A 27180-nucleotide genomic window follows, 5' to 3' on the forward strand; every position below is an offset into this window, starting at 1 on the left:
GATTCGGTCCTTCTCTAAAGACTCCAGAGAAGTTACCATACGAGAGGAGCCTGGAGGAAAACGCGAAGATCGTGCGAGCCGAAGTGACGAACTTCTTTGAAGGGGTGAAAGCAAAGAAACATCCACCTCCGGAGGAGAAGGTAGATCCGGTGAAAGCGAAGCGCACTCTGGCTGCCCTGACCAAACCACCAAAGTCTCCGCCGAAAGGCAACTATGAGCGCATTATTGAAAGGTCATTTATCGAAGCGGGGCGGTCGGGAAGTACTTGTTGGAAATATGCCCTAGAGGCAATAATAAAATGGTTATTATTGTATTTCCTTGTTCATGATAATTGTCTGTTGTTGATGCTATAATTGTATTAACTAGAAACCGTAATACATGTGTGAATACATAGACCACAACATGTCCCTAGTGAGCCTCTAGTTGACTAGCTCATTGATCAAAAGATAGTCATGGTTTCCTGACTATGGACATTGGATGTCATTGATAACGGGATCACATCATTAGGAGAATGATGTGATGGACAAGACCCAATCCTAAGCATAGCACAAGATCGTGTAGTTCGTTTGCTAGAGCTTTTCCAAATGTCAAGTATCATTTCCTTAGACCATGAGATTGTGCAACTCCCGGATACCATAGGAGTGCTTTGGGTGTGCCAAACGTCACAACGTAACTGGGTGGCTATAAAGGTGCACTACGGGTATCTCCGAAAGTGTCTGTTGGGTTGGCACGAATCGAGACTGGGATTTGTCACTCCGTATGACGGAGAGGTATCTCTGGGCCCACTCGGTAATGCATCATCATAATGAGCTCAATCTGACCAAGTGTTTGGTCACGGGATCATGCATTACGGTACGAGTAAAGTGACTTGCTGGTAACGAGATTGAACAAGGTATTGGGATACCGACGATCGAATCTCGGGCAAGTAACGTACCGATTGTCAAAGGGAATTGTATACGGGATTGATTGAATCCTCGACATCGTGGTTCATCCGATGAGATCATCGTGGAACATGTGGGAGCCAACATGGGTATCCAGATCCCGCTGTTGGTTATTGACCGAAGAGTTGTCTCGGTCATGTCTGCATGTCTCCCGAACCCGTAGGGTCTACACACTTAAGGTTCGGTGACGCTAGAGTTGTAGAGATATTAGTATGTGGTTAACCGAAAGTTGTTCGGAGTCCCGGATGAGATCCCAGACGTCACGAGGAGTTCCGGAATGGTCCGGAGGTAAAGATTTATATATGGGAAGTCCTATTTTGGCCACCGGAAAATGTTCGGGATTTTTTTGTATTGTACCGGGAAGGTTCTAGAAGGTTCCGAAGTGGGGCCCACCTGCATGGGGGGACCCACATGAACGTGGGTAGTGGGGGCAAGGCCCCACACCCCTGGTCAAGGCGCACCAAGATCCCACCTTAGAAGGAATAAGATCATATCCCGAAGGGATAAGATTAAGATCCCTAAAAAAGGGGGATAACAATCGGTGGGGAAGGGAAATGATGGGATTTCTTTCCCCCACCTTTGCCAACGCCACAATGGACTTGGAGGGCAAGAAACCAGCCCCCTCCACCCCTATATATAGTGGGGAGGCGCATGGGAGCACCACCCCAAGCCCTGGCGCCTCCCTTCCTCCCGTGACACCTCTTCCTCCCCGCTTGCGCTTGGCGAAGCCCTGCCGGGATCCCGCTACTTCCACCACCATGCCGTCGTGCTGCTGGATCTCCATCAACTTCTCCTCCCCCCTTGCTGGATCAAGAAGGAGGAGACGTCCCGGTCCGTACGTGTGTTGAACGCGGAGGTGCCGTCCGTTGGGCGGTAGGATCATCGGTGATTTGGATCACGACGAGTACGACTCCATCAACCCCGTTCTCTTGAACGCTTCCGCTCGTGATCTACAAGGGTATGTGGATGCACTCCTCCCCTCTCGTTGCTAGCATCTCCTAGATTGATCTTGGTGACACGTAGGAAAATTTTGAATTTCTGCTACGTTCCCCAACAGTGGTATCAGAGCCCGGTCTATGCGTAGATTCTATGCACGAGTAGAACACAAAGTAGTTGTGGGCGATGATTTGTTCAATTTGCTTACCGTTACTAGTCTTATCTTGATTCGGCGGCATTGTGGGATGAAGCGGCCCGGACCGACCTTACACGTACTCTTACGTGAGATAGGTTCCACCGACTGACATGCACTTGATGCATAAGGTGGCTAGCGGGTGTCTGTCTCTCCCACTTTAGACAGATCGGATTCGATGAAGAGGGTCCTTATGAAGGGTAAATAGCAATTGGCATATCACCGTTGTGGCTTTTGCTTAGGTAAGAAACGTTCTTGCTAGAAACCCATAGCAGCCACGTAAAACATGCAACAACAATTAGAGGACGTCTAACTTGTTTTTGCAGGGTATGCTATGTGATGTGATATGGCCAAAAGGATGTGATGAATTATATATGTGATGTATGAGATTGATCATGTTCTTGTAATAGGAATCACGACTTGCATGTCGATGAGTATGACAACCGGCAGGAGCCGTAGGAGTTGTCTTAATTTATTGTATGACCTGCGTGTCAATGAAAAACGCCATGTAATTACTTTACTTTATTGCTAACCGTTAGCCATAGTAGTAGAAGTAATAGTTGGCGAGACAACTTCATGAAGACACGATGATGGAGATCATGATGATGGAGATCATGATGATGGAGATCATGGTGTCATGCCGGTGACGAAGGTGATCATGCCGCGCCTCGAAGATGGAGATCAAAAGGCGCAAGATGATATTGGCCATATCATGTCACTTTATGATTTGCATGTGATGTTTGTCATGTTTACATCTTATTTGCTTAGAACGACGGTAGCATAAATAAGATGATCCCTCACTAAAATTTCAAGAGACGTGTTCCCCCTAACTGTGCACCGTTGCGAAGGTTTGTTGTTTCGAAGCACCACGTGATGATCGGGTGTGATAGATTCTAACGTTCACATACAACGGGTGTAAGACAGATTTACACATGCAAAACACCTAGGTTGACTTGACGAGCCTAGCATGTACAGACATGGCCTCGGAACACAAGAGACCGAAAGGTCGAACATGAGTCGTATAGTAGATACGATCAACATGGAGATGTTCACCGATGATGACTAGTCCGTCTCACGTGATGATCGGACACGGCCTAGTTGACTCGGATCATGTATCACTTAAATGACTAGAGGGATGTCTATCTGAGTGGGGGTTCATTAAATAATCAGATGAACTTAATTATCATGAACATAGTCAAAAGGTCTTTGCAAATAATGTCGTAGCTTACGCTTTAGTTCTACTAAGATATGTTCCTAGAGAAAATTTAGTTGAAAGTTGATAGTAGCAATTATGCGGACTGGGTCCGTAAACTGAGGATTGTCCTGATTGCTGCACAAAAGGCTTATGTCCTTAATGCACCGCTCGGTGTGCTGAACCTCGAGCGTCGTTTGTGGATGTTGCGAACATCTGACATACACGTTTTGATGACTACGTGATAGTTCAGTGCGTAATGTTGAACGGTTTAAAATTATGGCACCAAAGACGGTTTTGACACGTCGCAGAACATATGAGATGTTCCAAAGACTGAAATTGGGATTTCAGACTAGTGCCCACGTCAAGAGGTATGAGACCTCTGACAAGTTTCTTAAGCCTGCAAACTAAGGGAGAAAAGCTCAATCGTTGAGCATGTGCTCAGATTGTCTGAGTACTACAATCACTTGAATCGAGTGGGAGTTAATCTTCCAAATGAGATAGTGATGGTTCTCCATAATCACTGCCACCAAGCTATTAGAGCTTCGTGATGAACTATAACATATCAGGGATAGACATGATGATCCTTGAGCAACTCGCGATGTTTGACACCGCGAAAGTAGAAATCAAGTAGGAGCATCAATTGTTGATGGTTAGTAAAACCACTAGTTTCTAGAAGGGCAAGGGCAAGAAGGGATACTTCATGAAACGGCAAATCAGTTGCTGCTCTAGTGAAGAAACCCAAGGTTGAACCCAAACCCGAGACTAAGTGCTTCTGAAATGAGGGGAACGGTCACTGAAGCAGAACTACCCTAGATACTTCGTAGATGAGAAGGCTGGCAAGGTCGACACAAGTATATTGGATATACATTATATTAATGTGTACTTTACTAGTACTCCGAGTAGCACCAGGGTATTAGATACCGGTTCGGTTGCTAAGTGTTAGTAACTCGAAATAAAAGCTGCGGAATAAACGGAGACTAGCTAAAGATGAGATGACGATATGTGTTGGAAGTGTTTCCAAGGTTGATGTGATCAAGCATCGCATGCTCCCTCTACCATCGAGATTGGGGTTAAACCTGAATAATTGTTATTTGGTGTTTGCGTTGAGCATAGACATGATTGGATTATGTTTATCGCAATACGGTTATTCATTAAAGGAGAATAATGGTTACTCTGTCTATTTGAATAATACCTTCAATGGTCTTGCACCTAAAATGAATGGTTTATTGAATCTCAATCGTAGTGATACACATGTTCATGCCAAAAGATATAAGATAGTAATGATAGTACCACATACTTGTGGCACTGCCACTTGAGTCATATTGGTATAAAACGCATGAAGAAGCTCCATGTTGATGGATCTTTGGACTCGCTCATTTTTGAAAAGATTGATACATGCAAACCATGTCTATTAGTATATATGCATGAAGAAAGTCCATACAGATGGATCATTTGGACTCACTTGATTTTGAATCACTTAAGACATGCAAATCATACCACATGGGCAAGATGACTGAAAGGCCTCGTTTTCAGTAAGATGGAACAAGAGAGCAACTTGTTGGAAGTAATACATTTGATGTGTGCAGTACAATGAGTGCTGAGGCACGCAGTGGATATCGTTATGTTCTTACTTCACAGATGATTTGAGTAGATGATGAGAATATTTACTTGATGAAACACAAGTCTGAATTATTGAAAGGTTCAAGTAATTTCATAGTGAAGTTGAAGATCGTCGTGGCAAGAGGATAAAATGTCTGTGATATGATCATAGAGATGAATATCTGAGTTACGAGTTTGGCACACAATTAAGAAATTGTGGAAATTGTTTCACGACTAATACCGCCTGGAACACCATATTGTGATGGTGTGTCCGAACATCATAACTGCACCCTATTGGATATGGTGCATACCATGATGTCTCTTATCGAATTACAACTATCATTTATGGGTTAGGCATTAGAGACAACCGCATTCACTTTAAATAGGGCACCACGCAATTCCGTTGAGACGACACCGTATGAACTATGGTTTAGAGAAACCTAAGCTGTCGTTTCTTAAAAGTTTGGGGCTGCGACGCTTATGTGAAAAAGTTTCAGGCTGATAAGCTCGAACCCAAAGCGGATAAATGCATCTTCATAGAATACCCAAAACAATTGGGTATACCTCCTATTTCAGATCTGGAAGCAAAAGTGATTATTTCTAGAAACGGGTCCTTTCTCGAGGAAAAGTTTCTCTCGAAAGAATTGAGTGGGAGGATGGTGGAGACTTGATGAGGTCATTGAACCGTCACTTCAACTAATGTGTAGCAGGGCACAGAAAGTTGTTCGGAGTCCCGGCTGAGATCCCGGACGTCACGAGGAGTTCCGGAATGGTCCGGAGGTAAAGATTTATATATGGGAAGTCCTATTTTGGCCACCGGAAAATGTTCGGGATTTTTCGGTATTGTACCGGGAAGGTTTTAGAAGGTTTCGAAGTGGGGCCCACCTGCATGGGGGGACCCACATGAACGTGGGTAGTGGGGGCAAGGCCCCACACCGCTGGTCAAAGCGCACCAAGATCCCACCTTAGAAGGAATAAGATCATATCCCGAAGGGATAAGATCAAGATCCCTAAAAAAGGGGGATAACAATCGGTGGGGAAGGGAAATGATGGGATTTCTTTCCCCCACCTTTGCCAATGCCCCAATGGACTTGGAGGGCAAGAAACCAGCCCCCTCCACCCCTATATATAGTGGGGAGGCGCATGGGAGCAGCACCCCAAGCCCTGGCGCCTCCCTCCCTCCCGTGACACCTCTTCCTCCCCGCTTGCGCTTGGCGAAGCCCTGCCGGGATCCCGCTACTTCCACCACCACGCCGTCGTGCTGCTGAATCTCCATCAACTTCTCCTCCCCCCTTGCTGGATCAAGAAGGAGGAGACGTCCCCGCTCTGTACGTGTGTTGAACGCGGAGGTGCCGTCCGTTCGGCGCTAGGATCATCAGTGATTTGGATCACGACGAGTACGACTCCATCAACCCCGTTCTCTTGAACGCTTCCGCTCGCGATTTACAAGGGGATGTAGATGCACTCCTCCCCTCTCGTTGCTAGCATCTCCTAGATTGATCTTGGTGACACGTAGGAAAATTTTGAATTTCTGCTACGTTCCCCAACAGTACTATCAGTGATCAAAGGTTAAAAGAACGACGAGCTAGGAAAAAAATTGCCCAGCTCGGGGAACAAGCGAACCAATCGTGCCCCCCGCTCAAGGTGTCTAGCGATATCGTCGCTAATGATCCGAGGATGGTGCCCGGTTATACCAATCTTGGAGATTACCTGCCCGATGATGTACATTATGATTTCTTGGAGGTGGACGAACACAGATACGAGTACGGGAAGCCTCTCGTCAAAGATGAAAGATCTGTAACAACGATGATGCGAAGATTCCATGATTGGTACATGAAAACCTGCAGAGAGTCAGGGGGGAGGAATATTTTGACGCTGAGAGTTAAAGAGGAGCATGACCTCGTTGGAATTGAACTGTTGAATGTTCCATTTGAGGAGTTCTTCCAGTTTTTCAATCAACATGCCCTCGATAAATTAACGGTCACTTGCTACTGTCTGTAAGTACTACTTCTGTCATAATGTCTCTATATATAGGTCAGCTCTATCATTGCATGTATTTATAATTATCCTCACTATATTATGCAGATTGAAGCTCGCCGAATTGAAGAAAAGACAAATCGGTAATATTGGGTTCATTAAAACAAATCTCATAGATGCATATACGGTTGAATTTAAGGCCAGAGAGACCGAGGCCAACTTGCTACGATCGTTGGTTATAAATGAAAACAAAGATATAATACTCTTTCCTTACAACTTCAAGTGAGTGTTACTGTCTTGTGCATATTCGTTTCCCTTATTAGTCCAGGTTATAGTAATGTAATTGATGAGTTATGCATGCGTGCGCAGGTTCCACTATATTCTCCTAGAGATTAAGCTTGAGCAGGGACTAGTAACCGTCTTAGACTCGAGACGAAAAGATCCCCAGGAGTATGTGGACATGACTGAAATGCTCGATCATTATCGCACCATATCGGCAACTTTGTTCATTTCCTGATATCAAGTAATTGTTTTCTTTGTCTGGCAGGGTTTGGACAAAATTCACCTCAAAAGCTCCGGGACTGCCGAAGAAGCTGCAATTTAGACACCCGAAAGTAAGTACTACTAGGATGTTCCGCGCATCTCCTAGTGATTCAAGCGCTAGTTTCATCAATACCATTTATAGCATGCTTGCTTATCAGTTTGATTGACCTCTATTTTTTGTAAAGTGGTTGTGGCAGGAAGCCAGGAATAATTACTGTGGATACTACGTTTGCGAGTCCATCCGCCACACGACCTGTGAGCGGGGCTACTCTGACAAACAATATGAAGTGTGTAAATAATAATATTCATAATTTTTATTTTATTACCATCATTTGTGTTGAGTTTCATTTATTCATATATATATATATATATATATATATATATATATATATATATATATATATATATATATATATATATATATATATATATATATATATATGTATGTATTGACCCCCTTCTTCAAATTAGATGTTTCGGATGCGCGATGAACTCGTACCACCAGATCGTATGCGAGCAAATCAAGAGGAATTGGCGGCATTCTTTCTTGACCACGTGATCGATAAAGACGGAGAATACCATGTGGACCTTGAAGTCATATATAATTAGGAGATTATATTGTAAGAGATAATTATATTGTATATATGTAGCCAGTAGTGTCGAATAGATATACGAGAACTTGTTGTTCGACCGATCTCTAGGAGAAGGAGAGGTGGTCGATATCACTTCTCTCTGTATGCATATGTTCATGACGATCTTCTGTTTCCTTCATTTGCTTACTAGCTAGCGTGTCGAGTCCTCTCTATACGTATAATACGTAGCGTCGACTAAGCACGGAGATAAGAGAGGACACTTCTCTCTATTAATTAGCTAGCTAACACAATATATGAAACACCTAAATTAACCCCCCAAAACCCCAAAACCACCCCCTTTCAAAAAAACCTCAGCTCCTGCCAGCTGCTGACGCGTGGACGCTTATTGGTCCCGGTTGGTGCCACCAACCGGGACCAAAGGGCCTCCTGCCTGGGCTCGCCGCACCGGCCACGTGGAGGCCCATCTGTCCCGGTTCATGTAAGAACCGGGACTAAAGACCTAGGGCATTAGTAACGACACTTTAGTCCCGGTTCAACAACCGGGACAAATGACCCTCACAAACCGGGACAAATGCCCCTTTTTCTACTAGTGTTTAGTCCCGGTTGGAGACACCAACCGGGACTATAGGGATCGCACCCTTTAGTCCCGGTTGGTGTCTCCAACCGGGACTAAAGGTCCCATTTGAACCGGATTAATGCCTGCACGACGCCCTAGCCGCTCGAATCGGAACTAATGCTCACATTAGTCCCGGTTCGTAATGCAACCGGGATTAATGCTCTTTTCTGGCCTTAACCAAAGCCCTGTTTTCTACTAGTGATTAGTGATGAGCACTAAAATTGAATTCGTGTGTGAATATATTTAAAAGATTCCTTACATTGCCTTAATTCAATGTCAGGTGTGTCATGCGGTGGACAAGATCACTGCCTTAGGATTCACCATGTTTTTGATGCATTGTGATCATGTAGGCAAAACCCCTTTGACGGTAAGGGTGAGAAGAAAGATAAGCCGCGAGATGATGGCGTGTCACATTGAAACGAAGTACACATACCGGTGAAGAATCTTGAGTCATGCTTATTCGGTTAGAGCCATGTGATTTTTATATTTTTTTCCTTTTGCAACGCACGGGCATGTTTGCTAGTAAATAATAAATATGTAAACTGGGCTGCAGTGATTCGGATTGTTTCTGGTATATTAAATTTGTCGTGCTCATCTCTTTTTTCCCCGCGAAGAAAGAAAAAACAATATCGCTAGACGCCAAGTCCTTGGCGTCTACCCTTCGGCATTGACCTCGATAGTCAGTGTTAAGGGGGTCATCGGATTCACGCGTGTGAATCGTGCAGCTTTAGGTTTTAGGTCCTAATTGCTTAGGTTTTGGGTTATTCATCGTCTTGGCTTCGGCGACGATAATGATGACAATGAATAAAGAAGTTTCGTATCCTTCCCTGACAAGGCAATCGGTACTATGGTTAGAATGAATTTGGGAACTAGTCTGTACAAGCAAGGATGACGTGGCGGCAGCGACATCCTCGTGGTGGACTTGTGTCCTCGGACTTCGCCGTTGCAACAATGTTTGCTCTAGCGCCGGCACAAAGCTTGGGAGGTAGTATATGAGCGGATGCAGATTGTGGTCTGCATCGGCGGTATTTGAAAGATGGTGAATCGTGTGCTGGGTTCATGCCTGGCAGATATGGTTTCCTTCTCCAACGTCTTAGTCGTGACGGGGCCAGATCTAGAGTTCTGTGACGTGTTCGGGGTGTTGCCCTAGTCTGATTCTTTTGACAGCAATGGGTTCATCTCGTGAGGCACCTTGGTTGTCCGTAAAGTTGCATATCACCAATGGGGCGCGTCGAACTCGGGTTAGGAGGTGATCCGTCAATTTTTTTTCTTTGGTGGTCACAGAGGCCGATGATGGTCGTTGGTGTTAAGCTCAAGAGATTCTTCCGTCTTTATTGTTATTTTCTTTCATGGCTGGTGTTTTTCAAAGGCTAGCAATTGGCTGCTTTTCAGTATTGTCAGATCGGTGTCTAGGTGGCTTGTATTATGATCTTTATGATATAAATGAGACACATATTATCATGAATATTTTTGTCATGCTCGAATCAACAACTTAAAAAGAGTTCTCTTATATGACGCCCATTACATTGTATAGTTGTGCTGATGCGCGCACATGCATAATAGACCCGCGGCTAAGTTTGGGGGCTGGGGTGCTATTTCTTTAAAGCGGGCAACTAGTTAGGGGATATTTTTTGAAGGGCTTTCGCAAAGGACAAAGGTCACTTTCTTGTGCTGGGTGCGCGCCAAGTGGTGCGCCTAGCTGCCATCCCGTGTCGCGCGCGAGGGCAGCCTTGGGATTTGATATTTTTTCCTACACATGTTTCTGGCATTTTTTAGTTTCTGGATCTTTTTTGTTTTCAGTATTTGTTAGGTATCCCTAGTTTTTGGCAGGATTTTTTTGGAAGCAGCGCATTTTTTGAGAAAAGGAAAAAAACCAAAAAGGAAAAGCACAACTATGCTTTCATTAGAAGCATAATTGTGCTTCCTGAGAAGGAAAAAATATAACAGTGTTTCCCCGGAAAAAGGGAAAGCACAACATGTTCTTCCCCAAAAAAGGAGAAGCACAACCATGCTTTAAGAAAATAGAAAAGCACAACTTATACTTCGTGAGAAACACAATTGTGCTTCCCGAAAAAGAAAATCACAATTGTGCTTTGAGCCCGATTTCTTTCCGTTTTCATTGTTCTTCGAGTTTTGGTCTTTTTGCGGAAAAAAAATAGTTTATCTTTTTTTGTTTTCTTATTCTCTTTTTTTATTAAAATGTTTATGGAAACCTATTAACACGAGACCTTGTTTTGAGAACTCGCTGTGAGAAATCGAACGACAAAACTGGTTCTCTATTTGGATGCACGGTTCAAGAGATAAAACATTTTGAAGAAATGAATCTATGAAAAATGAAAAACAGAGCTCTTAGGCTACGATAAGTGGCGCATATTCAGTGCGCCAGTTGTTAGCACGAGAAAAGGTGGGAGTGACCTTTGCACAGGGTACCCCTTAATTTGTGAGTTCGATGTTATAGCTCTCGCCTACAGACAGTGCTACTACGTGATAGGGCCGGAACATCAGTTGTTTTCTGTGAGTGGTTTGGGAAGTTTCTATCGTTCTTTTTCATCCCCGCCCTCCTATGTTTTTAGTAGTTTTATCTTTTCATGTTCATTTTTCGTTTTCATAGTATTAAATAGTAGAGGTAGCAGTCGCTATTGCTCAAATTAAATGTCATAAATTTTTGTCAATGGTCTTGAAATATACATAATCTCGCAACACAGACATAGTTCGTGCAATATCATCACTACCTGCATTCTGCTACGTGGAACCCAATCCGCTACTAGCCCGCCATCCGCTATCTAAAACCTTGGTGCCACGTGATTGGGCCGGGACATCGGTTTTACTAGTTTTACCTTTCCATTTTCATTTTTCCTTCCTCTTTTCTATTCCTATCATCTTTTACTTTTTATAAGTTTTTTCTGTCATGTTTTTATGTAAAAAAAGGAGTGTATATATTTTATATTTCATTAATATTTTTATAGAATATTGAACCATACCACCCTAGAAATCAGTTGAACCGCGCAGTCCAGTCCCTGTTTGGCTCCTCATATGATTATTTCATGTCGTGATGTCTACACGTCATGTGATTATTTTATGTGTGGAGTGAGGACCATATCCAAACCACCTTTATCCCTTCAACAGAACAGGAAATGGTTTCATCCCACTCATCTTAACCAAACACTAAAACTGAATCATCCCATCCCTAAAATCGGGATGGTCCCAACGCACTCATATTTATCCCTTCAATCAAACACACCATTGAGGACCTGGACGACGATTGTCATAGTTCGGTGACCTACTGACACCCCCTTAAATAGTTCAGGGACCTACAATGCACTTCACTCGACATCGGGGGACCCGGCATTTTCTTCTTTGAAAAACCGGACATTGTCAATGCAAAGGCCCGAGACGGAAGGTTTTCGCGTTTTCACAAAAAAAAAGAAGGTTTTTACTCTCAGGCAACATCATCGGTGAAAAGTTTGAACAGCTAGCTAACAAAGTAAAAAGATGGAGGAACGCTCATGTATAGGAGGCTGGCGCCGACCAGTAGTTCGGCTCACAAAAGGAAACTGTTCTCACCTCCAAGATTTCGTTCCTCCACGCAAACTGCTCCTGCAGCTGCAAGGGCAGTTGCACATACATGCTCCACATGCTTCAGACGCTCCAGTGCGTGATTTAGCCTTGCAAGGTTTCTACTGTCGACCTGTCTGTCTTCAGAGCCTCAAACCATGCAACATCGATCTTCTTGCCGCTCTTTCTGTCACTGCCGTGTGAGTGTGATTGGCGGGCGCATACGACGACATGGCTGCCCCCCCCCCCCCCCCCCCCCCCCGCCCCCATTATTATTGTCAAATTACCGTTCAACTCAGTGCATATGAAGGCCCAGTGTTAATTGATTTTCTAAGTTTTGTGGCGTTGCATGTTGTACGTACCCAAGCCCAAACATAGCCCATGTGTCATCTTTAGGCCACCTAGGAGAATTTGACCCGGCTTTCCTGTCTCCAGGTCGTTCTGATCGATCAGGATTTTGTGCTAGCCGCCACCGGCCGCCCTAGCCGATCCACAGATCACAGATGACACCGCCGCGGCGCCATGGCAGCCAGCAGCCCCGCTGTCTCTACCTATGTAGATCCTGCCGCGGCGATATGATCGACGTGCCGTGCTATCGAGTACACGAATTGGTCGATTACCTTATCTAGTCCGCAAACGCTGAAGTCTAAAGGTATGTCATAGTTATCCTTTTTATAGATTGCATAGTATTACTATTACCCATGGTCTAATTAATTATAACTGGCTCTCTTGCGATTGCATGTCAGACAATGGATTAACGTACAAAGTAGATGCGTTTCCGGTCATGGGAGATTATTTATGATATCTGCTAAATTGGATGTCCATAGCCGTAGCTTGCACATCTTAATTGTTGTTTCCTCCTGCTGCCGTTTGGCATTTTCAATGGAAGCAGGTCTGACAGCATTTGTGAATTTATGATATTTGTTCACTGAAAAATAAATGACTACAAACTTCACCCGGATGAGATCATCTTATTGTTTGATGATCTTGATAGTTGTAGACCCAAATTTAATCCTGTAGAATGGAAGCCCTTTTGTGAATTGCCAAAAATATATTAGAACTATGTTTTGATATCAACGGGGTAGTCAGTGTGATATATTATGGCACTTCATCCTCAAAATTTTCTTCTATTATAAAACAGCACACATTTAGGTGTGTACTAAAAACCCCGCATGTATGGTCCTTATTTCTTTCGCCCCCTCATGTCTAAATCCTGGCTCCGCCCCTGATGCCATGCGCGACAGGCCGTGTGCGCGGCACAGTGCGGGCGCGTACGTTTGGCATGCTCACCGCGTAATTGCGTGACAAGAGAGACGCACAGATGTAGATGGCCCATCGCGTGTTTGTCAACTAGTCGTACGTACGTACCACACATGGGTGATGGATGGATGCATGTTTTTGAACCTACTCGCCGTAGGGATCCGCGCCTAGTGCACGGTTTGTTCAGGCAAGGTTACCAGTAGAAGTTTTTACCAGTTACTCTTACTATTAGGTTATCTGACAACGTTAGTACAGTAGATCCCTGGAAGAAAAAAATATCAAGTGTAGTACCGCTAACTTTTACTAGCTCTGGCGTCGGTGTGGCGCAGTACGCGTGAGAGATGATGGATATGTGTCGCGACTCGTTCAACACGTACGTACGGTCCATGCAGCTGCCTAGCTACCTCCCGAGTTATTTCGACGGAGATTCCGGTCTTCGGTCGCCGGAGTGAGCAGTCGTCACCAGTCTCCGGTCGCCGGAGTGAGCAGTCGTCATGTCCGTATTTCTTCAAGCTCGATGCCTCGATCAGCGCAAGTTTCTGCTAGTGAGCACACGTACGCGCAATTCAAAAGCGTGTGTGACGAGCGACAGCGACCAGCAACTACCGTGCAGACCGTTTTTGCTGCCTAGCTATAGTAGCTAGCTTTCCGTCTTAATCCTCCTTCCACAGTGCCAACATGGCAACATAACAATTCAGGCAAACTATCCTATGCACCTTCTCATGCCGAAGCAAATAGTCAGCCATTAGGAACACATGTCATGAGGAGGTAGATGACATGTTGGCAGAGCTGCTGCTTGTAAGTCGTGTTGTATTATCTTCCCCTCTTAATATATAAGGCACACGATTCGCTTGCATGTTCTTGAAAATAACATGAGGAGGTACATGATCCACACGCCGATCATGCCAGGTTGCCCTTTGTCAGGCACTTAATGGCACGAGGTGCTCTCATGGAACTGGTCCACCGCATGGCCTTTGGTCGTCAAAGAAGAGTTTGTCGAGTGGTGGCACCATGCCGTCCTCTTCCAGTGATGAGATGGGCACCACACCGGTGATCATGTTCGTGGCATGGTGGATCAAAGGCACCATAACACGACCATCTTCGACATTGAGGAGTGAAGCATAGTTGGTCCCTGAACTATTTTAGTGGTGTCACATAAGTGCTTGAACTGTAACAATTGTGTCATGCTAGGAAAAATACAGGCTCTATAGGTCAGACCTGGTTTGGTTGAAGGGATCATCCAGGATGGGTTTGGACTGTGCCCAGAAAATGGTTGTTTGGTTATAAAGCATTTGAATGGTTCCAACCAAAAAACAGGAATATGCTCTGAAGATATCGAACCATCCCACCACAGAAATCGGTCGAACTGTGTGGCCCAGTCCCTGTTTGGCTCCTCACATGATTATTTTATGTTATGATGTCTTATGTCTTGTGATTATTTTATGTGAGGACCACATCCGAACAACCTTCACCCCCCTCAACAAAACAGGAAATAGGTTCATCCCACTGATCTTAACCAAACACCAAAACTGAACCATCCCATTCATAAAATCTGGATGGTCCCAACCCACTCATATCTATCCCTTCAACCAAATACACCATCGAGGACCTGGATGATGATTTTTATAGTACAGGGACCTACGTGACACCCCACTAAATAGTTCAGGGACCTACTATTCACTTCAGTCAACATCGGGAGACCCGACATTTTTCTTCTTCGAAAACCCAACATTGCCAATGCAAAGGCCCGACAATGGCAATGGGCAATTTTTCATCCATATTTACATCGAGATGTAAGGTTTCTGCGTTTTCACGAAGAAAAAAAGATTTTGCCCATAGAAGAAGGCATGGTTTTATCTCAGACAACATCATACAAGCGGTGGAAAGTTTGAACAGCAAGCAAGATGGAAGAGCGCTCACATATAGGAGGCTGACGCCCACCAGTAGTTCGGCTCACAAAAGGAAACTGTTTTCTCACCTCCAAGATTCCGTTCCTCCACGCAAGCTGCTCCTGCAAGGGCAGTTGTACATACATATGCTCCACTCCACATACTGGGACGCTCCAGTGCGTGATGTAGCTTTGCAAGATTTCTACTGTCGACGTGCCTGTCTTCAGAGCCTCAAACCATGCAACATCGATCCAACGCAGCATGAGTGAAAAATGGCCCATAGACCATACCGCCTTTGCTGCATGCCTCCTCCAAAAAATTTAGAAATTCGCCCAAGGTGGTACGTACCCCATGCATGTGGAACGCCCACATGCATGGGTCCAGGGCAGGCCAGGGCATGTCGTGTCGCTCCTCCCTTTCCGTTACCTTCCCTGCCCAGGTCCGTCGGCGTGGCACTGTCTCTCGCCTTTACTCCTTGCCGCTCTTTCTGTCACTGCCGTGCGGGGCCGGGGCGCGTGCCCTCGCCTGAGGATGTTCGTTCGTTCCCATGACAAAACAGAAGGCGGAAGAGAGTTAATTGCAAGGCACTACCACACTTCGGCACGTTGTGACAAATCAGTACCAGTAGTCATTTTTTTGCCATGCTGTGTCAACTCTAAGCCTAAGTATTGCAAAACGGTCTGATAGCCGTATAAGCTCGTATTGACCACGTATCTGACCGACCCGGCCCACTTGTCAGGTGCCACGGTGGCATACCCGCACGCACCCGCTCGGTAACTCTCGCACCCGTCTCGGTCGCTCCATGTAGCCGGGTCCGGTCGAACCCAACCGGAGCCAGCCGCACTCTATCACTCTCCTCGCCTCATCGCCCTCGTCTCTCCAGCCGCCGCCGCCGCCGCTCGCCGCGCAGACCGCCGCGTCCGCCACCGCCGCCGCGCCATGGTCTTCGAGGATGAGAGCAGCGACGACTTGTCCGGCCTGCAGATCTCCTCCTCCGACGACGGGATGCATTATCAGGTCAGTGGTAGAGCTAGGGTTAGGGTTAGGTGATTTGGGGATTTGCGGATTTGATGATCTGGTTTTCTGATTTGAGGATTTGCTCTCTGTAGATTCCTGCTAGCATTGAAGACCAAGACTACAATGGCTTGGAGAATGCACCAGAGGGGCAGAGGGGCTCTGCGTGGAGCATCGGCTGCCAACTGAGCGCCGTGTAGCTTATGAATCATTTGAGACGGGCAGGAGGTTTCTAGTTTGTGCTCAGCCTGTAAGATTCATGCTCTATTTATGTTCACTGTAATTTAGTTGTAATATAGTTCTTAGTACTGATGATGAAGCACATAGTTTACCACTTAGTAGTTTTGATGCTTCTAGTACTCATGCTCACTGTAATAGCTTAGTTGGCTTTGTTCACTGTAATATATTTATGATTTAGTTATTTATTAGTAGTTCTGATGATTATGGTTTTGATGCTTATGTTCACTATAATATGTATATGGGCAGCAGCTTAGTTGGCTGTGTTCACTAGTACTGATGATGAAGCAAATTGTTGGCCACATGTATAGGTTGAGGCAGTATAGGTTGCAGTTGAAGTAGCATTGTTTAGTTGGCCACTTAGTTGGCAGTGTAGTTGCTAAATTTTAATTGAGGCAGTATAGGTTGCAGTTGAAGTAGCATTGTTTAGTTGGCCACATGTATAGGTTGTAGTTCTGCAGTTGTTAGTTCATTTTTTAAAAGTGCCCTTTCATAATGGTAATTCTTCAGAGAGTAACAATATAAGTGTTTGCTATATTGCAGGAAGCTGTCAATTGTGGTTTCCTTGCTTGGGTTGACCCAGAGTGGCCTCCCACAATGCAAAATGCATTGTTGAAGCTTTGGGAAATGTTTGAAGACAGCAGGACTGCTAGGAGGAAGGATAACCTGGAAAGTTCACTTACTATCCACCACCTTAAAGAAGAGAAAAGGAATCTGGATGCCAACTATGACAAACTAGTTGAAGATGTCCATCAACTTCTCAGTGCCCAGGAGGACAGGGTGTTGGATTTCAGCTCTCTGCAAGCTAAGGAGAAGAGAGATGAGAGAGCCAGTGCAGCAGTTGTGGCTGCCATGAAGAATGAGATGGAGAATAAAGAGGCAGAGAACTTCAAGATGAAAGAGAAGTACAAAGTCCTGATGAACCTGGTAGAAGCTCAAGGCACTGTCATTAGGAACATGAAGATGAATCATTTGAAAGAGAAGGAAAAGCTAGCTGAAGGCAATTACAATTTAAAGATCCAGGTTGATGAGCTCACCAAGTCTTTGGAAAAAGTCACAGAAGAGAATGTGCAGTTGAACCTTCACATGTCTGATCTCAAGAGGGGACATGAGAATCTGATAAAACGCATGGATGAGGTAAAGCTCCAGCTTGCTGTTGAGTTGAAGTCACTGGAGAAGAGCAAAGAGGAGTTGAAGTTGATCCATGACATCTTGAAGGAATGAGGTAGATGAAGATGATCTGGGTAGATGAAGCAGAGCATACCTATCATGATATAAGTTGCTTTGATAGAAGGCTTTGCTAATCTTTTGTGAAGGGTGGTTTAGTTAAGTGTAATGTATGGATGTAGTAGTTGTGAACAATGTTGAACTCCACTATGCTATGGTCTTTAGCTAATGTTGTAAGAATCTAGTAATTATGGCTGTAAGAATCTATGGTTATGTTGAACTCCAGTATGTATGCTATGTTATTTAGATAATGCTCAAATTATATCTTCTCTTGAACCTCTGGCCAAATGCTCAAGTTAGATGGCTCAAGTTAGATGGCCAAATGCTCAAAAAAAGCGCACATTAGAGCAACACAAACGCTGACGTGGCCACTGTCAACAGGGATTGCACTGAGTGGTGGCCCAGGTTATTAAAACAATGCGCGGGGCGAACAGGAAACAATTGAGTGAAACAGTTTGTGCATTTGGGGGAAAAACCGTGAGAGCCCGATGGCGTATGAGCCGGAGAAGCTCTGCTGGTGCAGGCCGCGTAGGAAGGCGCCGAGATGGATCTCATGGAGCCGCTGAAACAACAGCTCCATCAAAATCCAGTTCAAAAAAGCATCTTCAAAATGATCACTGAGACACATAACTACAAACTTGTTCAACATAACAAAAGCAAACTTGTTCAACCACATAACTACAAACTGAGACACATAATAGCACAAGCACAAGCACAAGCAACTCATTGTCCCCAGTAGTAGGGGTCATCCCAATGCTCCTCCGCCTCTCGCCATTGCTTGAAACCTTCTCTGGTGGTTTCGATTTTCTTCCATGCCTCGTAGGTGACGTACGCATCTTTCGCTGCGTACTCGATGAGGTACTTTGGCAGTGGGCTGATCCCCCATAGTTTGTGGTCCTCTTCATTGTTGATCTTCTGCTTCATTTTCTTGTAGGATGGGTGGATGAGGCTGGCTGCAAACTCAGCCAAAGACTGCCACCTCTTTCCATTGTTTGGAACTCTCCATTGGCGCTGCATGTCGACGAACTTGTCGGGGTTGATCTCCAAACCAGACAACTTCAGCTTCTCCTTGTCACCTCCAATGCAAAAGCCAACAAAGGTGTACAGCTCCTTCTCCTGCAGGAGCGGGCGGAGTTCCTTGGGCCTGCATCAAATTAATCTGGTGCATCAAATTCATCTACTTCAGAAACTACACTAGTACAGCCAGTTCAGAAACTTAAGAACTTCAGAACTAGTGTTGCATCTACTTCAGAAACTTCAGAAACTTTAGAACTACGGAAACTTCAGAAACTTCAGAACTACAGAAACTTCAGAAACTACTAATTAGACAGAAACTTCAGAACTTCAGAAACTTCAGAACTGGATGTTTTTACCATTCGGTTGCCGCGGTGATGTGGTATACCAGGCAGAGATCCTCCACGCATAACTGCAGAACTGCAGCCATTTGCGGAGGTTCGTCTTCGCTGGTATACTCGACATCAACGCCGATCGACCGAGGAAGCATGCCGCCGAGCCTCTTCCTGATCTCGCGGATCCTCTTGTTGGCTTCGTCTGGATTGCTGGTGCATTTGACATCCAGCGGCTCCTTCAGGTGGGTATCAACCTTGAGCGGCACGGTGTAGTCCAGCTTCTGCCCGGGGACCGGAACGTCGTCGTCGACCACCATCGGCTCCTTGCCAGACGCCTCACCACGGTGATGCTTGGCAGACGGAGGGGAGTTGCTCCACGATGCCTCCGCCATTCGCTTGGCAGACGGAGGGGAGTTGCTCCACGATTCCTCCGCCATTGCCCTCCTGGCCAGCGATGGCGGGCTTGAGATAGAGCAGAGAGGAGTTGCTTGATGGTGGAGGCAGATGGAGCGGCAATGGAATGAGGAGGGAGGCAGAGGGAGGAAGATGGAGCGGCAATGGAATAGGAGGGGAGTTACCTGGACTGGAAGAAAACCCAAACTCCCTCTGCATCGTGGGGAGTTGCTAGTGGGGGGAGACATGGGGCGCACGGTTGCCTCGAAAACTCAAACGTCCCCGGCCCTTTGGTTTCTTGCAAGTGTCCAAACCCCGGCCTTCTCCTGTTTCTGACACAAAAAATAGCCATATTTTGCACCAAAACAGCACCAAAACAACATTCCTTGATGACTCCAAAACAGCACCAAAACAACATTCCTTGATGACTCAGTGCTGCTAGGGCAAGTGTGCTCCAGCCTCATTTTCTTAATAGCAAAAGTCTTCTCCCCTTTGATAACTGCAGCAACTATGCAAAACTGGCAGTGCTCTTGCTTACAACAGGCAATGATCCTTTGGTCTGAATTCCTGTGATACCTGAAGTCTCTGGCCTGTGTGATGTGCAAGCTCAACAAAGCATCTCTGAATTGCTGTTGATTCTTGAAGCACATGTACAGACATAACTGCTGATGTGGTTGCTCAAGTTTGTCATTGTACCAGATCCTTGGTTTCCTTTTCTTGGCCCTACTCTTCCTCCCTTTAGGTAGAACAAATGACAGTGGCTCATGTCCATCATCTTCATTCTCAAACAGCAACCCATCATCTTCTTCATCTGATGATGGAATGAAATCAGGTTGCACCTCCTCCAACACACTTCAATGTGTCCTAGTAATAGGGCCTCTCCTAACTACCAGCTTCTTCCTCTTCTTTGCGGGTTTTTGCATTGGTGTCTCTTCTATTGCAACAACATTGACCTCATCCTCCTTCTCCTGCTCCTCCTCCTCCTCCATCTCAAACAAGTCCTCAACCTTAGTGTCATCTGAATCTTCATCTTCAACTTCTTGCTCTGCTAGTTTATTCCCCTCAATTATCTATGTGTCTTCAATTATCCTGTACTTCTCCATGCAGAAAGAATTGTTATCACTGTCATATGCAGCAGCCTCAGAGTCATCACTGTTATTATGTCCCTCCTCTAGCACTGCCTCTTCCTCCATTACAGCTTTGAGCTTCTCCTTACTGAAATTTCTGCTCTCTTGTGTGCACTGACTATGAAAAACAACACCTTGTTGATCAACAGCAAGAACTGCAGGCTCACTGAGATCATACACAACAGGTGGTCTATACAATATAGTTGCTAAATTTTCTTCTCTCCTCTGACAGACATTGCTGTAGTTTGGTCTCACTAATCTTTCTTCTATCTGACATACAAAAGGTGTTGTTTCCCTCACTAGCAAATTCAGAACTAAACTATGCTCATATTCCTTCTTAAGTTGCTGCAGTTTGATGTTTGTGTCAATTAACTCTAACCCTTGCTCTCTTTCCTCTCCTCTGCCTAAATTCTTCATGTGGTACAGTTCATCAGAGAAGGAATAACCTTGTGTGTGCATCAGTGCATATAAGTTCAGAAATGTCACATCTGAGCTGCATATCTTCCTATCCAGATTGTGTTGTGCATCGAAATGAATCCGAACATCCCAAACAGCATCATTCAAACTACAATTGACAGCACAAATTTAGACTGTCATGAGCAACACTAACCCTAGCCCCTGTTTTGCAATATACAGAAAGAAGCAGAGAAGAGAATGACTTACAGCACGCCGCCAGCAACTCCACTGGTCCACTAATGGCTACTGCTAGGATGGGCCACCCATATCTCTGCCAGCTTCAGCCTGTCCTCCATGGATAGTGCGGCCTCCTCCTCCCAATCCTCGTCTGCGCTGGAGTAGTATGAACTGGAGCCGTCGACGTCGTCCAGACCTAAGTGGTCATCGGGGCCGAGGCCAGGAAGGTCTCCGTACCCGCCCGCGCCGTCGGCGCCGCCGGGAGTCGGCGCCGCCATCGCCTGAGAGGGGAGAGGGAGACGAGGGAGGGGGGAGAGGAAACTAGGGTTCGTCCGGTCCGATTCGACCCGACCCAGCTACTTGGTGCGACCGACCCGGGCTGGATCAAGTGACCGAGCGGGTGCAAGCGGGTAGGCCACCGTGGCACCTGACAAGTGGGCCCGGTCAGTCAGAACGTGGTCAATACAAGCTTATACGGCTGTCAGACCGTTTTGTAACACTTAGGCTTAGAGTTGGCACTGCATGGCAAAAAAAATGACTAGTGATACTGATTCGTCACAACGTGCCGAAGTGTGATAGTGCCTTGCAATTAACTCGGCGGAAGAGGACGGCCGGGAAGGAAAGTCAAGAGGCATGCAGCATGCAGCAGAGCCCACAACTTGCGCCGATAACGACCCCGGGCCAGGGAGAGGGAGGGGCCCGGCTGGAAACGCGCGCTGCTTTGCCGCCGGCCGGCCGACGTGGCCTCCCGCCGCACCACCGGAAAAACGGACAAACCGGCCGGTGCGGTGCACGCAGGCACGCTCCCTCGCCCCTATTGCCATGATCCTTGCTCGTTCGTGTAGCTAGCAGGAAAGTGCAAGTCTTAGCGGTTAAGCTACATATGGTCGAGCCGGTAGGAATCTGGCCGTATATATCCACATCTTGGTTAGTTTCTCCTTGATTAGGTGGCTCATTACGGGCGGTTAATTATTTATTTAGACCCTTTCGCAACAAAAGAAATTGTCGTGTGAGGATGCATGGCTTCGGCTTCAGTGTATGTTTTTATAGACCGGTGATATGCGCGTGTTATCTTACTGCTACTAGTTATTATGTGTGCGAGGGCGATGTGATAGCGTTGCACGGAGACTTGGACATGCGTGGTAATAGGAGTTTCACAGAGTTTATTGTATCGTACCAGCTTGCTACTGTATATGGTACTGACGACGTTACGGCTGATGGATGTTGCCGGGAAGCGACGCCAGTCGATCGGTTGTAGAGTACCAGTACGTGTACTACTACGACCCTAATTATGATGCTGTTTATTACGTACTCCGGTCTCCAGGAAGCGAAATCATCACATTTTATTCTGTCGTGGAGCTTGAAAAACACTACTGGCGTGGACCAGCGGCTCGTGTTCCGCAGTTTGCAATCTCGAGGCCGTGCATGGGGGACGAGCGTGACACTTGATCATGGGGCGATGATCACGACTGTAAGGCTGGTCATAATGGGAAGTAACGTATACTAGTATCATGCATATAATACTAGTGTATGATACTACCTCCATAGTGCATAGTAACATAGTATCATAGATGATCATATTTATTGACATGCATGACACAAAGTAGCGTATCATTTGACATGGTATGGTATCTACCTATGTTACTCTAATCCTCTCTCTTCTTTAATTATGTGCCACATAAGCATGTTTACTAGTCTCAAGTGCATGTTACAGGTTATGTTACCCCACTATGGCCAGCCTAATCATCATGTTTTTGTGATAATACAAATTTACATTACGTGTGGTAAATGATACCGATGCGGCGTTAGTTAATGCGCCACGGTAGTCAGGACTCGATAGCCGTAGGACCTCAGTGACCAACTGACGGAAGAATTCGGACCAACTATGCATTTGCGAAGCTTTTTAATTGACTCGACACATGTGAGTTAGAAATTAGAACCTCCGGTGGATTTTACTCCGGCACACCATCACCTGTCGCCCAATCGCTTCGTATCACACACGCACACCACACGATTCATTACGGGTCGACGATGAGCATATCCTATGCGAGAGCGATAGATTGGTCATTGGTGTGGCTGGCTAACTGCGTGCACGGCACATATACCTGGACCGCTGGACGCGCGTGCGTGCGTGCGTGCGTGGTAACAGGAGCGATCGTACTCTTCTTATCTTAGAGGGTGTTTGGTTCAGGGACTTTTTAGTCCCAGAGACTAGAAAAAGTCCCTAGGAACCAAACGGGAGGAACTTTTTCTACAGGGACTAGAAAAAGACTCTACTAGAGAGTTTTTTTATTAGTCCCTGTGACTAGAAAAAGTCCTAGGACTTCTGAACCAAACACCTCCTTAGTACTAATGTTTTGCTTTGTTCCGTACGGCTGATGGGTGCGCGCGGCCGATCGAGAGGTTACACGCGCGTACTGGCCAAGTTGTGGCAGCACCAGCAGTCCGGGAGTATGATGGTGTTAACGTTGAGGACCGGCCTAGCCCTAGCTATGGCCTCGTGCTTCATCTTTCGTGCATGTGCCCGGGTTCATCGCAATCGCAATCTCCATGGAGGCGTACGTACGTACGTGGGGAGGCTGGTCAGGACCAATGATCATGATGTTTTTGTGCGACTTGGGTGCACGCATCTTTCTTGCATATCACATCGCTGGATCGCCCGGCCGGCGCAGGCGCTCGCGGAGCGCACGGTCCCGATCATAGCGGACGAAGAGCACCATCCAAAACGAAAAGGGATATTTCCGCGTGTTTATTTTGCGAGAAGCAGCTTCCTTCTTTTTCCCGTTATGCAGGTCACCAGCAATTTTCACCGGCCTTCTTGCATAGCCATTGTAATTGCGCCGCCCTCTTCATCTGCACCGGGAGAAACAACCTATTCCATTCACAGTCCATGTATTTCACAACATGTAGGTCACCGGCAATTTTCACCAGCCTTCTTGCATTGCAATTGCACCAGCATCACCCTCTTCATCTGCACCAGGAGAAAGAACCTGTTCTATCCGCACTCCATGTATTTCACAGCTTGCAGGTCACCGACAATTTTCACCGGCCTTCTCGCATTGCAATTGCAGCAGCACCGCCCTCTTCACCGGCAGCAGAGCCCACAACGCGCATCGATAACGACCCCGGGGAAGGGCCCGGCTGGAAACGTGCGGTGCTTTGCCGCCGGCCGACGTGGCCTCCCGCCGCACCACCGGAAAAATGGACAACCCAGCCAGTGCAGTGCACGCACGCTCCCTCCCTCGCCGGTGCCATGATCGGTGCTCGTTCGTGTAGCTAGCAGTAAAGTGCAAGTCTTAGTGTTAAGCTACATGAGGTCGAGCCGGTACGAATCTGGCCATGTATATCCACATCTTGGTTGGTTTCTCCTGATTAGGTGGCGTGTGAGGATGCATGACTTCAGCTTCTGAGTCGTTTTTTTCTGACAGGTGTTAGGCGCATTGTTATCTTACTACTCCCTTTGAACCATGCACTATTAAATTGCAACACCTAATATACTTCCTTGGTCCGCGAATGAGTGTACGTCAATTTTTTGTCTCAAGTCAAAGTTTTAAAATTTTGATCGATTTTTTTGGGAAAAGTAGCAACATTTATGGCACTAAAGGAGTGCCACTAGATCCATTTTAAAATGTACTCCCTTCGTCCGAAAATACTTGTCATCAAAATGGATAAAAAAAGATGTATCTAGAACTAAAATACATCTAGATACAACCCCTTTTATTCATTTTGATGACAAGTATTTCCGGACGGAGGGAGTACTTTCATAATATATCAATTTGACGTCATATTTGGTAGTACTACTCTTTTCTATAATAGAACAAAAGATAGATTTACAATTATTCGCGGATGGAGGGACTAGATCAAAGGAAGTACTTCCTTCGTTCCTAAATATAAGTCTTTGTAAAGATTTCACTAGATAAACTACATACGAAACAAAATGGATGAATCTACACTTAAAATGCATCTATATATATCCTTTGTGGCTCATGATGAAATCTCTACAAAGACTTATATTTAAAAACGGAGGGAGTAGTATTTATGACGTACGCGACGGCGATGTGACAAGGTTGCACGGAGACTTGGACATATGCGTGGTAATACTAGTTATCGTACCGTACCAGTTTGCTACAGTATATGGTACTGACGGGGTTACTGTTGATGGATGCTGCCGGGAAGCGACACCAGTCCATCGGCTGTGGTTGGAGTACCAGTACGTGTACTGCAGCCCAAATTATGATGCTGTTTATTACGTACTCAAGGTTCAGGACGCGAAATCATCATCTTTTGCTTTGTCGTGGAGCTTGAAAAACACTGCTGGGGCGTACTACGTACATGCATGGGGAACGGAAGAGCGTGACACTTGATCATGGGGCGATGATCACGACCGTAATCGTCATGTTTTTGTGCGGCTAACTCTACACATCGTGTGAATGACACTAGCAATGCGGCGTTATTTAATCCGCCACGGTAGCTATAGCTAGGGCTCCATAGTAGCGTAGGACCTCAGTGACCAATTTACAGAAGAATTCAGACTGACCATGCATTTGCGAAGCCTTTTAACTGAGTCGACACATGTGAATTAGAAATAATTAGAACCTCCGGTGGGTTTTGCCCGCTCACTCGCTTCGTGTCACACACGCACACCACACGATGCGCATCATATCCCATGCGAGAGCGATAGATTGGTGTGCCCGGCTAACTGCGTACGTGCACGGCACATGTACGTGCGTGCGTGCGTGCGTGCGTGGTAACAGAAGTGATCGTACTCTTCTTCTTATCTTAGTACCGTATACTAATGTTTTGTTTTGCTGCGTATGGCTGATGGGTGCGGCCGATGGAGAGGCGACACGCACGCACCGGCCAAGTTGTAGCGGCAGCCAGCGGTACGCGACTACGATGGTGTCAACGTCGAGGACCGGCCTAGCCAAACCTAGCTACGGCCTCGTGTTCCATCTTTCGTGCATCGCGATCGCAATCTCTACGGAGGCGTACGTACGTACCCGGCGTGTCGCTTGATCGTGGGGCTGATCGTCGATCAGGACCGATGATCATGATGCCTTTGTGCGACTGCGGTACACGCATCTTTCTTTCTTGCACATCACGTCGCCGGATCGCCCGGTCAGACGCGCGGCCGGCGTAGGCGCTCGCGGTCCCGACCATGACAGACGGAGAGCACCATCCAAGAGGGATCTTTTCCGTGCATTTATTTTGCGAGAACCAGCTTCCATTATTTTCTTCTGCAGGTCACCGGCAGTTTTCATCAGCCTTCTTGCATAGCAATTGCAGTTGCACCGCCCTCTTCATCCGCACCGGGAGAAAGAACATGTTCTATCCGCACTCCATGTATTTCGCAGCATGCAGGGAGGTCACCGGCAATTTTCATCAGCCTTCTTGCATACTCATTAGAGTTGCAGCGCTCTCTTCATCTGCACCGGGAGAAAGAACCTGTTCCATCCAGACGCTATGTATTTTGCAGCATGGAGGTCACCGGCAATTTTCACCAGCCTTCTTGCATTGCAATTGCACCAGCACCGGTCTCTTCATCTGCACTGAGAGAAACAACTGAGAGAAAGAATCTGTTCTATCCGCATTCCATCTATTTCGCAGCATGAAGGTCACCGGCAATTTTCACCAGCCGTACCAATCAGCCATACGGAGCAAGACAAAACGTTAGTACTAAAAGAGTGCGATCACTCCTGTTACCACGCACGCACACATGTCCAGCACGTACTGGCCAAGTTGTAGAAGCAGCAGTACGTGACTATGATGGTGTTAACGTTGAGGACCGGCCTAGCCTAGCTATGGCCTCGTGTTTCATCTTTATCGCAATCTCGACCGAGACGTGAGACTTGATCGTGGGGCTGATCGATCAGGACCAATAATCGTGATGGTTTTGTGCGACT

The 27180-nt window shown here is 46.2% G+C and overlaps 1 protein-coding gene across 1 annotated transcript; it reads right to left on the reverse strand.

The window, feature by feature from the left end:
* Nucleotides 1–18498: 18498 nt before the first annotated feature.
* LOC141040726 (uncharacterized) lies at nt 18499–19561 on the reverse strand. The gene is made up of 2 exons (XM_073506841.1): nt 19149–19561; nt 18499–18919 (listed from the first exon to the last, which is right to left on the reverse strand). The coding sequence occupies exons 1-2, from the start codon at nt 19559–19561 to the stop codon at nt 18499–18501; spliced, it is 834 nt and encodes a 277-aa protein (XP_073362942.1).
* Nucleotides 19562–27180: the final 7619 nt, after the last annotated feature.

This window comes from Aegilops tauschii, chromosome 2, assembly GCF_002575655.3.
Source record: "Aegilops tauschii subsp. strangulata cultivar AL8/78 chromosome 2, Aet v6.0, whole genome shotgun sequence".
Lineage (NCBI taxonomy): Eukaryota > Viridiplantae > Streptophyta > Magnoliopsida > Poales > Poaceae > Aegilops > Aegilops tauschii.